Consider the following 13,626-nt stretch of genomic DNA (forward strand, 5'->3'; position numbering starts at 1 on the left):
CCCCCCGCTCCCTTTTACCCCGCGAGGTAGCATAAGACACTCGGGAGTGCTTCATTTCTTTCCTATCCTTCTGCTCATCTGCTTTTTGTTTTGGAGGAAAAAGTAAATCACTATTTTGGTGTTGTTGGTTATTTTTGCAAATCATCGCATTTGAGTACTGATACACCAACTACAGCGTTCTTTCCTGATGCAAGATGAAATATTCGTGATGCTATCCGTTTGCGAACATCTGGCCTCTTGGTCTAGGGGTATGATTCCTGCTTTGGGTGCAGGAGGTCCCGGGTTCAAATCCCGGAGGGGCCCTTTATTTTTGATACTCATATGTTCTTGAGGGAGTGAGGTTTTATTTATTAGGTCATTAGAATAATATTTTGTGTGAGGAATAAGAACAGAATAGAATAATAACTTTATTTCTTTACCACCTAGTATACCAGGATCCCCACTGGCAAATCAAATGAGATCAAGTGTTTACACATTTCTGTACACTCAGGTAAATGATGGGCAAAAAATCATGTCCTAATTGCAAAGTTTTTTGAACATGGCTATGTAAAGCTTATAAGCTATACTCTTCAAATTTTTGTCAACTGCGACTAAGAGCCAGGGACTGTTGAAGTTCTTTCAGCGCTCTTTCTCCGTTGACTACTAAATTTCTAATCGTTATCTGAAATTGCAAAAGTGGTTGGTTAGCAAAAGACTCATCAGACCTAGAACTGAAGGAATTCACAATTTATCATGACTAACATACTTCATCAGTCTCATGCCTGTGTTTGCGAAAATCAGTTTGTACCCATTCTCGCAATTGTTGACGGTCGGATGGAGATTCAACCTCTCTGATAGATCTTAGAAAACTACGATAAAGTTTTAAGACTTCTTGATGAAGCATAAACTGAAAAAAAAATAGTTAGAAACATTGTTTAGTTGAGGGGCAGATTTATCTGGATAATGGAAAGGGAGGGAGAAACAACACTGTTTACCTGCTTTAGAGACATAGCATTCCTAGGAATTTTTGAGGCCATAGTAAATCCAGCACCAAGCTATTGTGCTATTGTTGTTTCCAAGTGTGTCCTCGCTTCCCTCTTCATAAAATAATCATTTCCTATAACATCAAAGTCGCGACAAAGCCGAAGAGGATGTGAACATTTCTACTGAGAGGGCTGGTGGCTGGAGGAGTAGTCTGCTACGGGTCGTCTGCCACTGTATTCGCACGACTGCAGGCAGTGTAATTATTAGTAGTAGAGAGTACATTCAGTAACAGCAGAAGGGCAAAACATTCCAGAATGGAATTCACACGGTAATTCTCGTTATTACTGACCAAAAACTGTTGACACTGTATCAGACAGTGGTTCTGCGGCGTATTATAACTCCCGAAGTGATCCATCAAGGAATTGCACGGAAGAGCAAACTTGCGATAGGTTAGGTGACCAGACTCCTCTTCAGGCACCTTCAGAAATGTTTTCTTCGCGCAAGTTTTGTGGCAAGCTGACGACAGTTTGTTTTCGAGCCAATATGTCCTCTGGGAAGAACAACTTGGATCCAAGGACTGAAAAATTCAAAAAGCTTGTAACCCCATGGGAATATTGGGATGACACAAAACGTTCCCGAGGTTTCCAATTATTTGACATATCAAAGATTGGTTCTGCTGACATTCTAAAAATGTTACAGACTCCAATTGATCTTAGAACAGAGAAGATACGGTCCTGGTGGATGAGACGAAATCATGCAAGTCAAGTCAGAGACCAATCTTACGATGCTGACAGGCATGAAGCCTTAGGTGGTGATTTATCAGCCGGACATGCTGTCTTAGGCGTTGGTGGCAGCGTCCTCTACAGGGGAAAGCCGTGGATCTCAAAGATAAATAGTAACAATACCCTTGAACTGCCTACCCATTTTGAAGAGGGCTGGATCATGGAAGCTATTGACGTTTCTGACTGTTCCATTCATTTTGAAGGATTGTTTAATATTCAGAAATTAAATAATGTTCACTCTTTTGCTGCTAAGAATTGTTCATATTTTGATAATTGGTGTTTGGATCATATTTGTTCAGAGCTCCTTGCATTAAAAAAATTGGATTTATCCGGATGTACGCTTTTAACCCCTGGGGGATTATCAGCTTTAATACGCCTTCCTAATATTGAATCACTTAATTTGTCAAATATTCCTGCCTTCCAAACCAAAGAGGGTGCGTTAGCATGCCTTCTTCTAAATGACTACTTTCCCCAGTTAGAAGTACTGGGAGTGGTTGGTGCTATTGACCCCTCATCGGATGATACAGTGAATATTGATGGTGAATTGTCAAAAACTAGTGTATAATGTGTGTATTACATGTTTAATCTGCAGGGACTAATATATACAATTCCTAAAATAAGTCAATGTCTTTTTACTTTTCGAATGCCTGTAATATGAATGCATGAGGGTGTTGTAAGCATAGTTATCAACTCCAATGAATGGATATTTCCATTTATTGATCCTTTAAGGCACAGTGATAGGTAGTTGCAGCAATATGACAAGTCCAGCCAGCTGGGTGATCAATTAATTAACAGAACCAGACTGAAGCGTAACAAATTCTGAATCTGCTTAACATTGATTTAATGATCAGAATATCGCTGATCACCGTGCATTATATGGCTCCTCCACAAAAGTCTATTTTCAGTGAACTACAATAGTAGGTAGCAGTGGATTGAAATGAGATCTGTTTCAACAAATACATGAGCCATAATAAAAAAGAAACAATAATGAATGAGTCAACAACTAAAAGTCATTAGTGACAATCAAGGCACAAAACTAAACCTGATATTTTCTAAGACAAAGAAATGAGAACAAGTATCCATTTGAATATACCTACTAAATAAATCAAATCTCAGGTGTTCATTATCTAGCATCAGTGCCACACATCTGTGTTGCTGTCAAAATCTATATGAATCGCAGATTCTTACAATAAAACACTAAGTGCTCAACCAAAAATTGCCGATACCCCATGCCACATTTAACATTTCTATTTACAAATTGTTAATAATAATTACTTTTAAAAAAATCCTTAACCATCACATGGATTTTGACATATGCCATGGTCATCACAGACACAAAAGTACATTTCTGTACAATGGAGAACAGACGCAGGTGTTGGACCATAAACCAAGCATAACCACTCAAGAATATCTGTTTTGCAGAAAAATAATTAACTAGGAGCTACAGTTGAAATGCAAGCTATTAAATTAATTCACTGGTCTGTTAGTTCTTCGGAACAATATCTATCGGAGATTTAAAAAAAAAAAAAACAACTCTAAGGTTAAAAAAACTATTGTTTCTGCCCTCGAGAGAACAAAAATTTTGAGGTCACCCATACCTGCATAGTTTAAAGTGGCTTGTGGAATTGGCAGACTTCAGTGGATTACACATATTACTGCTATCTTAAAATAAGAGCAGTCAGTCTAGATAAGTAATAGTAACAAATTTTACAAGTTTCATCTATACATTAACATTGAACAATCAATCACTTTCTGGTAATATAACATAAAACAAGCTTTTTGCTACATTTATCCTCATGAGACAAATAACACTTTTATATATAACTCTTTTCTTTTAACATTGGTTCTCTTTTTTTAAATTTTCAATTAAAGATACCAGAGTGATATAACACTCAAAGGTATAGTAAACCAATTTATAATTCATATCATATTTATACATAAAAATTTGAAATAATTAAAACATGCAGATAAAATAAAATATACATATGATACAATAGGTCGTATTCATTTTCCTAGTGAAAAATGGAACAGCACTCTGACTTGAACAAAAACAGATCAGCAAGATTAAACCTTAAATATGTTAAATAACAAATGAAAATAATAACATTCACTTCTATCATTTTCTTCTCCCCAAAACATTAACATTACTGAAGTTAACCATTTTACAACAATTTAATACATGATGAACAACACAACAGGTGACACCAGCAAGAACAGCAGATATCATTACGATCATTGAGTAAACAAAACTACATAAATGGCAAGAATCCAACATGTTTACGTAACATTTCCAGCAAGTATCTCCCTTTTGTTTTCTTGAGGTTTTCAACAATAGCACCTCAGATTTTTAAAAACAATATTTCATAAGAAAAGACAAATTTCTGATACACATTGACATTGATCAAAAAAGTAGAATGTGCTCTTACATCACCCAAATTCTTGCATTTACTTATGTACACACACATCTTTTGGGAAGGAGTTAAGAGCATGAGCAAAATTAACGGAGATGACTATGAACAGGAAACAACATGCATAGTTTTGGAAAATTAATTATTTCAAATAGACAAAGAATTTAACATACATAATAGTAAAATTAATAAAAGAGTATGTTTCTTAAAACACAAACAAATAAATAAATATTTCATGATAAAAATAAGATTTTTCTAAAACAAGAAGGTACCATACTAGAATTTGACAGAAAAAATGGGAGGAAAAAGTCCAAAGGAAAGAACTGAATTGGCACCAGTCCATGTATTGCCACTGAAGGATTAAAACATAAAAACAACTTACTACTATGAAAGAACAAGTGGAGGGCAAATGTAAAACAGTCACTACTGTTGGTGTCGGGTGAATGCCCAGACCGATGTTGCCATGACAGCCCTTCGGGGGACACAGTGAGCTTGGTCCCGAGGCAGATAAAAATGGCCATCAAGCATTGTCAATTGATGAGTTTGTTTTGTTAGCTGCTTGAAGAGGCAGGGATAGTCAGAGAGGTGGATGAGTTGTTGATGTGATGAGGAGTTAGAGTGGAAGAACCTGTGAAAAGATTTCAGATAGTTGTTTAATGAGTTACCGCTGATGACACCAACCCAAAAAGATTATATAGTACATATTGCTTTTCCTTTAAAACCGACCAGGTGTAGTGCAGGTAGATTCTGAGCCGGAGGGTAATGGGCTGTTCAATGGCCCACCTGATGAGTTATTATGTGCCATAAGTTTCTGACGCACTTCACGAATTTTCAGTTGAAGACTGGTTTTATTTGGAAACAAGTCATTATGTTCAATCTGAAAATAAAATTAAGTTGAGTTTTGTTACTTGAAAAGAACATTGCTAAATGTTGACCACAAGTTAAGTCCAGTTAGCTTTACTTACTTGAAATGTACTAGTAGCAACAGTTGACGGGAAAAGGCCATGTTCATTGAAAAGTTGCATGACTAATTTACGTCTCTGTTCTAGGACTTTTCGATGTCCCTTTTCAGCATCCCTACCTCCAGGTGTTTTAGGTGAATTCCCCTCAACACCTTCATTGAGCTCAGTACCTAAAAATACAAGAGATAAAGATTTAGACAAATTTAAGGTCTACAACCACAAGGAGATAATTGGAATGCGATATACCTCTGTTAAAAGCCTCCGGGTTAAAATCTGGGCCAAAGAAAGTATTTCCAACGAGCTTCCCAGATTTTGGTGTTGGAGGAACAGACATGTCTGATTCTACAGTCTCTTCAACTGTAGTAGGTCTCTGGATTTTACGAAGGGTTTGAACAAACATTGGGCTGGATGTCACAGATATTGCACTAGGAGACTGACACTCTTCTGGTTTAAACTTTGGAAGTGACGAAAACTTTTCCTCAAAATTAACTTGTTCTAAGACCCTATCCATTCCATCTTCAAAGTTCTTCCGGAAGAAGTTTTTCTTGCAGGCTGGTGACGGAATAGCGGAGGATGGTGTGTTTATGACTGGTGATGAGTCTGTGGTACTTGTTTCCGTTGCAGATGTCACTTGATTATTACTAAATGAACTTTTGGGGAATTCACCATTCCCCTGAACACTTGAGCTTGATGACGTGACCACTGTAAAAAAGTTAACATTAAATTAACTTGAATAATTAGATTAAGTATCCAATTAAATAAAATTAAATAAAATAAAATAAAATAACAGAGATAATTTATTTTTTTACAAATTGTCTATTGTATGTACTCTACATGAAACAAGGAATGGGATTGAAAACCACTTACCCATAGATTGCCTCCTTTGCAAGGGAGCTTTACCCAATTGAGCTGGTGTGGGTGCAAGAACAAAAGTAGTTGTGTCCTGATTTGCACTAACTTCAGGGGCAGGATGAGAAGAGGGGTCTGCTAATTCGCTAGAATGATGACTTTCTGAGTGCTCCTAAACAATTGTAAATATACAGTCATCAATCATATGTAAAGAAACATGATGTCATCTCCTAAATGACACTACATACCAGATTGCTATTAGCAAAAATGACCTTATCTTGCTCTTCCTTAGTATCATTAGTCCTGTTAGTCCCTTCACCAGATTTTGAGCTATCTTCATTAGTAACTTGGAGAGTATTTCTATGAAGGACCTGCTGGTGTTGTTGAGGTAAGGGATGCAACTGTTGTAGTTGCTGTTGCTCTCGCTCCTCATTCAGATCTTTTCCCGCAATGTAGAACTGGCCTTGACGAAGTGAAGTACTTGACATAACTGAAGTTGTAGGTTGTAAACTCTTCTCTTGTTGAGCAACACTGCAAAACCAATGGTGGCTATAGAGACCCTTTTTACATCGATGGTGATGTGAGTTCATATTGTATAAAATATATTGTTCAAAGAAAAAGTCTCAATACAGTGGAAAATATACCTGGTAGTAATAAAACTTGACGTCAGAGCAGAAGAAGTAAAAGTTCCTGGTTTACTGACAATCACTGTAGGTGTCTCAACTGAGGAAGTCACAAGCTGGATTGATGAAGTTTGACGCCCATCTAAAAAGAACAAGAAGAAAAATTACTTCCACTTATGGGAGCAGAACATAATCATAACTAGAGCGAAACTCATTGCTTACCAGTAACAGGAATCTGGAAACTTGCTTGAGGGAACAAGGGAACTCTGGCTGTTATATATTGAACAGGTGAGTCCTGAGTCCCAGCTGGTCCTCTCAACACAATGTAAGATTGAGTGGTTCTTTCTGGATTACTCTGTAAAATTGTTTTCAGAGGAATTTGTTCATCAGTCAATTTGATGGCACTATTCAGAATTAAATCAATCTGCATGTTTTGAGTGTTGCTGCCATGGTTCTGAGGTTGTTGGATTGATTTGGACGATTGTGTCACTGCATCATTTGATTTAACAGCAACAGAATTATTTGTAGATGAGTTAGAATCCATATCCATCAGCTTTGAAGTAATATTAGGCTGCAATTTTTGTTTCAGCTGTTGATTTTGCCAAGCATCATTTGGACTGGAGGCAGGAACAATATTGACAGAGCAGACAGTGGTGATAGGAGCGGCGGAGCTGTCCCAAGCTACCACCGAGGAAGCAGGGACACTCGTCACAGTCCGCAACTGGGGAAAGAATCGAGAAGCCATGGGTCAGTGAGTATGAAGTGAGAAGAATATTTGAAAATCACAAACCTAGATTAGAGAAAGTAAAAAATTGTAAATGCTGAATATATGATTTTAAGAACAGAACAATACTAATCTAAAGGATGCAACTACAAACGAAGAAATCTTTAAAATGAAAGACAGGCATGAAAATATTAGAGGAAAGGGGTACTATTATAACCAACTATTTATAACCAAATCCTTATTTATGATGTGATTGACTATAATGATGAGGTTGATATACCTTTGACTATTTTTGTCAGAAAGTTTTTGAGGGAGTAATTCTTACCAAATTTACGTAAATATTATCTATACAGTATTTAAGAAAGACAAGAGGACTCTACCAACCTGTGTCTGAGTTTGGTTATTACTGGAAGAAAATGCTGATGATGTGGGAGATAAAACTGTGAAATTACTATCTTGCTCAACAGATGGTTTCACAACCTGTCATTGACACAAATAGAACAGTTAGAAAGTTACAAAGTTACAATTTTAGAAACAAATAACAAGTGCAACACAAGATACACATATTTCAAACATTTGAGTTAATCTTAAATCTTACTTTAGGGGACACTGGCATTGTCTTGAAAGCTCCACCTGTAGGCTGGAATCCAGTAACACCTCTTGGGTTGACTGGTGAATGGTAAGGGTAAGAAATACCTTCTGTTGTGCCTGACTTGTCACCATTCGATCCATGTAGCTTAGCAGTGACATCCATTCCACTTTGCGTAAGCCTGGAACATTACAAATTGAATTTAAATGTTGAATTTACAGCTAGGTAAAATGAAGAAAGAGGACATCAAAAAAGTTACACACCTAGCTTTGATAGGTTTTGGTCTGCACGCACTGGGGACATGTTTGACACCTGCCGCTCCAACAGTAACTCCCCCAACACCAGACACAGGACTAAACCTTTGCTGAGGAAACGCTTTATTTTCCAGAAGAGGTTCAACATCACTCTGAGACTCTGAATCAGAGTCAGTAACCTTTTCGGGGCATTTGAGATCTATTTCATTCGTAGGTTCTTCACAAATAACCTGTAATTATAGATAAGATTAGCCTAGCTGGAAATTTAATGTTTTCAAATTAAAGTACCAATGTACTGCATTTCTCCATGATTACCATTTGATCATCATCTGAAAAGTCAGCGTCATCTGCCTCAGCTTTCACTTCCTTCTTTAGCGCAACTGGATTTTCTGATCCCTAGAATCATTTCAGAAGGTTTAAAGTTCCTGAAATCACCAAAGATGAACACAGACAAGCTAACATTACGTGATGACACGGCAAAGTACCTCTGTAGTTTCTTCCTCCTTAGTAGGTTCAACAGCATCTGGACCAGGACTCGAGACAGAAGGTGGATGAGTGCCACTTTCACTCCCACCTTCAGATCCAGATCCTTTCTGACCAGGTTCACCTTTAAGAGAGCTTGTGGATGATTTCCGCCTATCTTTGCTGCACCACTTCCACTCTGGATGTGCCTTGAAATGAGCTTCTTTCACCTGTTCAATGAAAACAGTTGGTTCGACTTTGTCCACTTACATAAATATAAGATTGAAAATTATAAAACAAAAATGTCTTACTTCTGTAGCTAGCTCATGATACTTCTGTTTTTCCTCTACCCCAAGGGCATACCACCATTCACCCAGTATTTTGGATACAGTGCGATTGTCTTGATTGGGATGCCGTTGATGTACCATGGCTCTATGGCGTTTGCTAAATATCATGAAAGCATTCATGGGTCGCCGTATCCTTTCTTTGGTCTAAAATTTGTAATGATCTTATTAGTTTTTCATATCATGACTTTGATTATAAGATTATATTTACTTTTTAAAGGGATGAGAACATAAAAGTTTTAAAGTTTGGTCATAAATACCTTGTGAGGACTTTGAGGTTCCTTCCCACTCTGGATGGAACTTAATGATTGTGTTCTTCGTTTGTTACTGGCAGAAGCCACAACCCCATCTGAGTCTGCAGCTGGTGTTGTTGGCTCAGGCTCAAATACATCATCATCATCCTCTGTAGTAGGGATAAGATCGGCAGGCAAACCTTCAAGGTCTTCGCTTTCCCCCTGAATATTGTTTGGAGCCTGAACAAACAAGACAACAAAAATTGATTCAACTAGAGATAAAAAAGTAAATGACGCAAGTTAATTGCAGGTTAGAAACAAACATTTGAAGTGGCAGGTGCAGAGTAGGGTGGTGACAAAGAGGAGGTGGGTGGAGGAGAATGACCACTTGAAACATTACTGATGAGAGTGGCTTGCTTGATCAAGGGGAGAAGAGAGTCCCATGGGTAAACTGGTGCTTGTTGATCAGAAACATTAATTGCTGGAGAAAACAATCAATCAATTAAGCAGTTAGATAAAGTAATTTCAGAGCACTATCCAGATCAGAAACTATGATGAAGTGTACTTACCAAGAATGCCAGTATTTTTCTCCTTGGTATCCCTCTTTTGAGTAATCGGCAAGACCGGAAGCAGCTGCGTAGGATTGACAATAACTGGTTGAAGAATGTTCGATACATTAGACTGAGATGGTGCTTCCGTAATTAAGGCTAAACGTGGCTGAACAACTGAGCTTGATGCCAGAGTTATTGTTGGGTAATGTTGAGCAGACACCTGAGCATGGATTTGCACAGGCTCCGGTTCCGATTTTACAATAGTTGCAACAGTCTTTTCAGGCACACTACTATGATGAATGTGAGGGGATTCTTGATGACCTTGGTGGTTAGTTGGTTGGTGCTGGATGTGAATAAGTTGATGTTGTTGCTGCTGTTGTGAGTGATGATGTTGCTGCTGCTGCTGCTGCTGCTGCTGCTGTTGTTGTTGTTGCTGCTGATGCTGTTGTTGTTGTTGTTGCTGCTGCTGTTGCTGCTGCTGCTGCTGCTGCTGCTGCTGTTGTTGTTGCTGCTGATGCTGTTGTTGTTGTTGTTGCTGCTGCTGTTGCTGCTGCTGCTGCTGCTGCTGCTGCTGCTGCTGCTGCTGCTGCTGCTGCTGCTGTAGCTGTTGCTGCTGTTGCTGCTGTTGCTGCTGTTGCTGCTGTTGCTGCTGTAGCTGTTGCTGCTGTAGCTGTTGCTGCTGCTGCTGCTGCTGCTGCTGCTGTTGCTGCTGCTGAAGAACTGCCTGTTGGACCAGTATCTGGTGAGGCTTTGCAGTGCGAGCTTGCTGTTCAGCATCTGACGTGTGCTGAACAATTGCACTGGGCACGTCCACAGTTATAGTACCAACACTTGAGTTGGTAAGCGCCTGTTGAAGTATGACTCCTTGTTGAGAAATTGTTGTTATAGTGGAGCTAGCAGTGTAATGAGTTGGCACAGTTGATGCTGGAGCAACTGTTATTATAGGGGTCTCTGAGTACTGTTGTTCAGACTTCCACGCTATATGTGGACCACCTTTCACTGTACTCGGTGACATGCGTATCACACTTGTGGCTGCCGAAGACGGTTGAGATGTAACTGGTTGTGGTTGATGAACGATGGGCTGAGATGGACGGACAAGCTCCGGCCTGTAAGCAATTTAAGGTATTAGTGTTCAACAATTCAATCTAAGAACAGAATGATAATCAAATTATTGTGGGATTTACCTGACTAACTGCTGGGAATAAGTATTTCCCACAAAGTGTGGCTGTACAGGTGAACTCTGCTTCCACTTGTTACCTGAACCTCCAGGTGACACAAGACTACTTTGTCTTGGAGGCATTAGACTGTTACCACCACCTGCCATAGGTGAGCTGGCAACCCCAGATGCAGGACTGTTGATAGGCATGAAGACATTTGTGTGAGGTCCAACCGTTACAGGTGACTGTATGATACAAGGCGATGAGCCCTGCCCGGTTGGTGATGAGAAGGATGGAGTTGCAGAGCGAGAGCTACCAAGTGAAACTGGAGAAAGAATAAAAGAAATTGTTTTAGTGATTTTGATAATTAAGAGATGTTTCATACTTAAAAAAAAAATAAAAAATGTGAGGATAGGCAAATAAAAGTTACCAAGCATATTTGCAGCTTCTGTTTCATCAGATTCATATCTCCCAGCTATTCTAGAGTAGTTTGGTGAAGTATCAGAATCTCTTGATGTTTCCTCTCCATCAACACTACCCATTCCCCTACCCCTGAAAGTTACCACAAGTTATAGAAGAATTCCAATTAAAATTAATAACTTACACAAGGTAAATTTATAGAATTTAACAAACCTTGGTGCATTTGATGGACCTGGTCTCAAACTGTTGCCTTTAAGACTTAAATGTCTTGAGCAATAACCACGTCTCTGGCTTTCCTTTGTGCAGCTGTCTTTGGAGCACAGACGGCGCCATTGTTTACCATTAAACTTTTTCCTAATTCCACTTGGAGTTGAAACAACATCTCCTTTATTGTACTTGTGCGGTGTGGCTGCTTGCGATCTAAATTTATGGAATGTAAAAAAACATGGAGAATCAGAAATACATAAATATTTTTGTTGATTAGAAGAAGTGTAGAAAGTTTGTATACCTTGGAGTAGTAGGTTGAGATCTTGGAGTGATACTGCCTTGTTCTGCAAGACTGGAGGTGCTGCCTCGACTCTGCATACTACTCCTTTTACTACTACCCGACAATTTTCCACCATCAGCATCTGATGTGAAGAGGATATCCTCTCTCCTCAATTCATCGTCACTTTCTCCAAAGTCATCATAATGCCTTCTTCGCAAATCATCAACGGATCCATTAGATAAAGCAGTGCTTGAATGAATGCTTACAGAGGTAGCATTTTGCATTGGAGAGGTTGTGACACTTCTATAATATGAGTTTGGATCACTTTGATTCGGAACTATTGTGACAACTCCATGTTGCACAACATGTGTCCCATTATGACCATCAAATCCTCCATTGATAGAAGAGGAAGGGGGATCATCATTCATTTCATCCCACCATGGTGGTAGGAGAAGTCGAATGTCTGCACGTTTCACAACATGTTCTTTAGTGGGTTGTGATGTGGGAAGGCATCTGACTAAGAATCTCATTGGGTTGGTAAGTTTTTCACACACTATTGCTTCCACAAATACTCTAACTGCAGTATTACTATCAGATGTCCTCACACACACCCGCGTCCCTACACTGACTGAAGCAGCAGGGGGGCTGGCATCATTGATGATGCTGTATTTGCTTTCACCAAACACATCTCTATAACAAGTTCTATGCCCTTCTTCAAACTCAACAACAACATCAGAGCCTTCTGCATGTTTAATTACACCAGGCAAGTAAATATTATCCTTCTTTGCCAAGCAAGGGTTGTCCAGCCACTCTTGAAGATCAATGGTGTTTCTCTGATTAACTGAATGCTTAGTAAGTTCAGAATGGTCCATACTATTGTGCAGGACAATGGACTGATCCATGTAATGATCCGGCGGAATGTTAGTGTATTGTGCCTTTGGAGTTGAGCTGCTGAATCCCTGATGAGCTGAGTAATCCACTGCACTCGCTTGAGGGGGAACCACCAGCACAGTATGAAGGGGCTGCGAGGGCATTTCGCTTGAAATAGATTGAGGTGGAACTGGCTGAGTTGCTGTCACTAGCACAATTGGGGTAGGTGCCGCTGATACAGGGTGAACCTGAAAATAAGCACCTTAAAATAATAGGGAAATGGGAAAAAAACGGACAACAATTGTGAAAATTAGAACTAATTATGAAAATTTACCTGATTTTGGAAAGACTTCATCTCTGTAACAGGTTCATCTATCTCAGAGGGATCATACTTGCGCTTCTTTGGTAACTTGCGAACACTCATGGTTGAAGGACTGGGCTCTCTCTGTTGGTTGTTAACATAGGGTATTGAGTTGCTTGGAGTCTGATGTGTTGAAGACACCAGATGATAGATAGGTTGCTGCCCTTCCTCTCTCTGATGCATACTGATGTATTCTTCATTCATATCACCATTTTGATGCATACTGCTGATGTTGGTCAGGATATTAGCCTATAAAACAGCATGAGAAGAAAGGTTCAGCACACTCCACTGCAAAAACCAGATCTTAAAGACAATAAAAGACTTTTACCTGAGTATTTGACTGGGCAGCCACAGACGCAGTCATACCCTGTCCTGAGCTAGGATAAACTGTGACGGTTGGATATTGGATGTGAATTTCTCCACTGTGGTTTCCCAACTGATGCCCACCAAACTTTGGCATGGCGAAAAGATGACTGTATTTCTATTCAAGCATGAGGTCAAAGCCTCCCACACTTGATCAGGTGTCGGCATTAGACATTCAAAATATGACATCTAATTCCAGAAAACCTGAAAAGACACAAACAAAA

The 13,626-nt window shown here is 39.2% G+C and overlaps 3 protein-coding genes and 1 non-coding gene across 5 annotated transcripts; 2 read left to right on the forward strand and 2 right to left on the reverse strand.

Moving 5' to 3' along the window:
* The first annotated feature begins 231 nt into the window (after positions 1-231).
* Positions 232-303, forward strand: Trnap-ugg (transfer RNA proline (anticodon UGG)). Its single transcript has one exon. It is a non-coding gene; the product is annotated as a tRNA-Pro (tRNA).
* Positions 304-394: 91 nt separating this feature from the next.
* On the reverse strand, positions 395-1,124 carry LOC113203938 (LYR motif-containing protein 2). Its single transcript, XM_026418895.2, has 3 exons — positions 975-1,124; positions 746-886; positions 395-661 (listed from the first exon to the last, which is right to left on the reverse strand). The coding sequence occupies exons 1-3, from the start codon at positions 1,014-1,016 to the stop codon at positions 581-583; spliced, it is 264 nt and encodes an 87-aa protein (XP_026274680.1). The 5' UTR covers positions 1,017-1,124; the 3' UTR covers positions 395-580.
* Positions 1,125-1,449: 325 nt separating this feature from the next.
* On the forward strand, positions 1,450-2,365 carry LOC113203937 (distal membrane-arm assembly complex protein 2). The gene has a single exon (XM_026418893.2). The coding sequence runs from the start codon at positions 1,450-1,452 to the stop codon at positions 2,308-2,310; it is 861 nt and encodes a 286-aa protein (XP_026274678.1). The 3' UTR covers positions 2,311-2,365.
* Positions 2,366-2,441: 76 nt separating this feature from the next.
* Positions 2,442-13,620, reverse strand: LOC113203896 (uncharacterized). 2 transcript variants are annotated; one of them, XM_052268473.1, is made up of 23 exons: positions 13,368-13,620; positions 13,013-13,288; positions 11,830-12,926; positions 11,535-11,741; positions 11,332-11,453; positions 10,929-11,226; positions 9,763-10,850; positions 9,517-9,674; positions 9,221-9,433; positions 8,928-9,107; positions 8,640-8,846; positions 8,470-8,550; positions 8,164-8,384; positions 7,910-8,081; positions 7,696-7,791; positions 6,810-6,942; positions 6,609-6,729; positions 6,213-6,495; positions 5,983-6,136; positions 5,362-5,817; positions 5,119-5,285; positions 4,880-5,030; positions 2,442-4,781 (listed from the first exon to the last, which is right to left on the reverse strand). In XM_052268473.1, the coding sequence occupies exons 1-23, from the start codon at positions 13,497-13,499 to the stop codon at positions 4,705-4,707; spliced, it is 6,090 nt and encodes a 2,029-aa protein (XP_052124433.1). In that variant the 5' UTR covers positions 13,500-13,620; the 3' UTR covers positions 2,442-4,704. The 2 variants fall into 2 exon arrangements, with proteins under 2 accessions (XP_052124433.1, XP_052124432.1); XM_052268472.1 differs by having other exon boundaries at positions 6,810-7,308.
* Positions 13,621-13,626: the final 6 nt, after the last annotated feature.

Source organism: Frankliniella occidentalis, unplaced genomic scaffold (assembly GCF_000697945.3).
Source record: "Frankliniella occidentalis isolate FOCC.00 unplaced genomic scaffold, Focc_3.1 Scaffold69, whole genome shotgun sequence".
In the NCBI taxonomy this organism is placed as follows: Eukaryota; Metazoa; Arthropoda; class Insecta; order Thysanoptera; family Thripidae; genus Frankliniella; species Frankliniella occidentalis.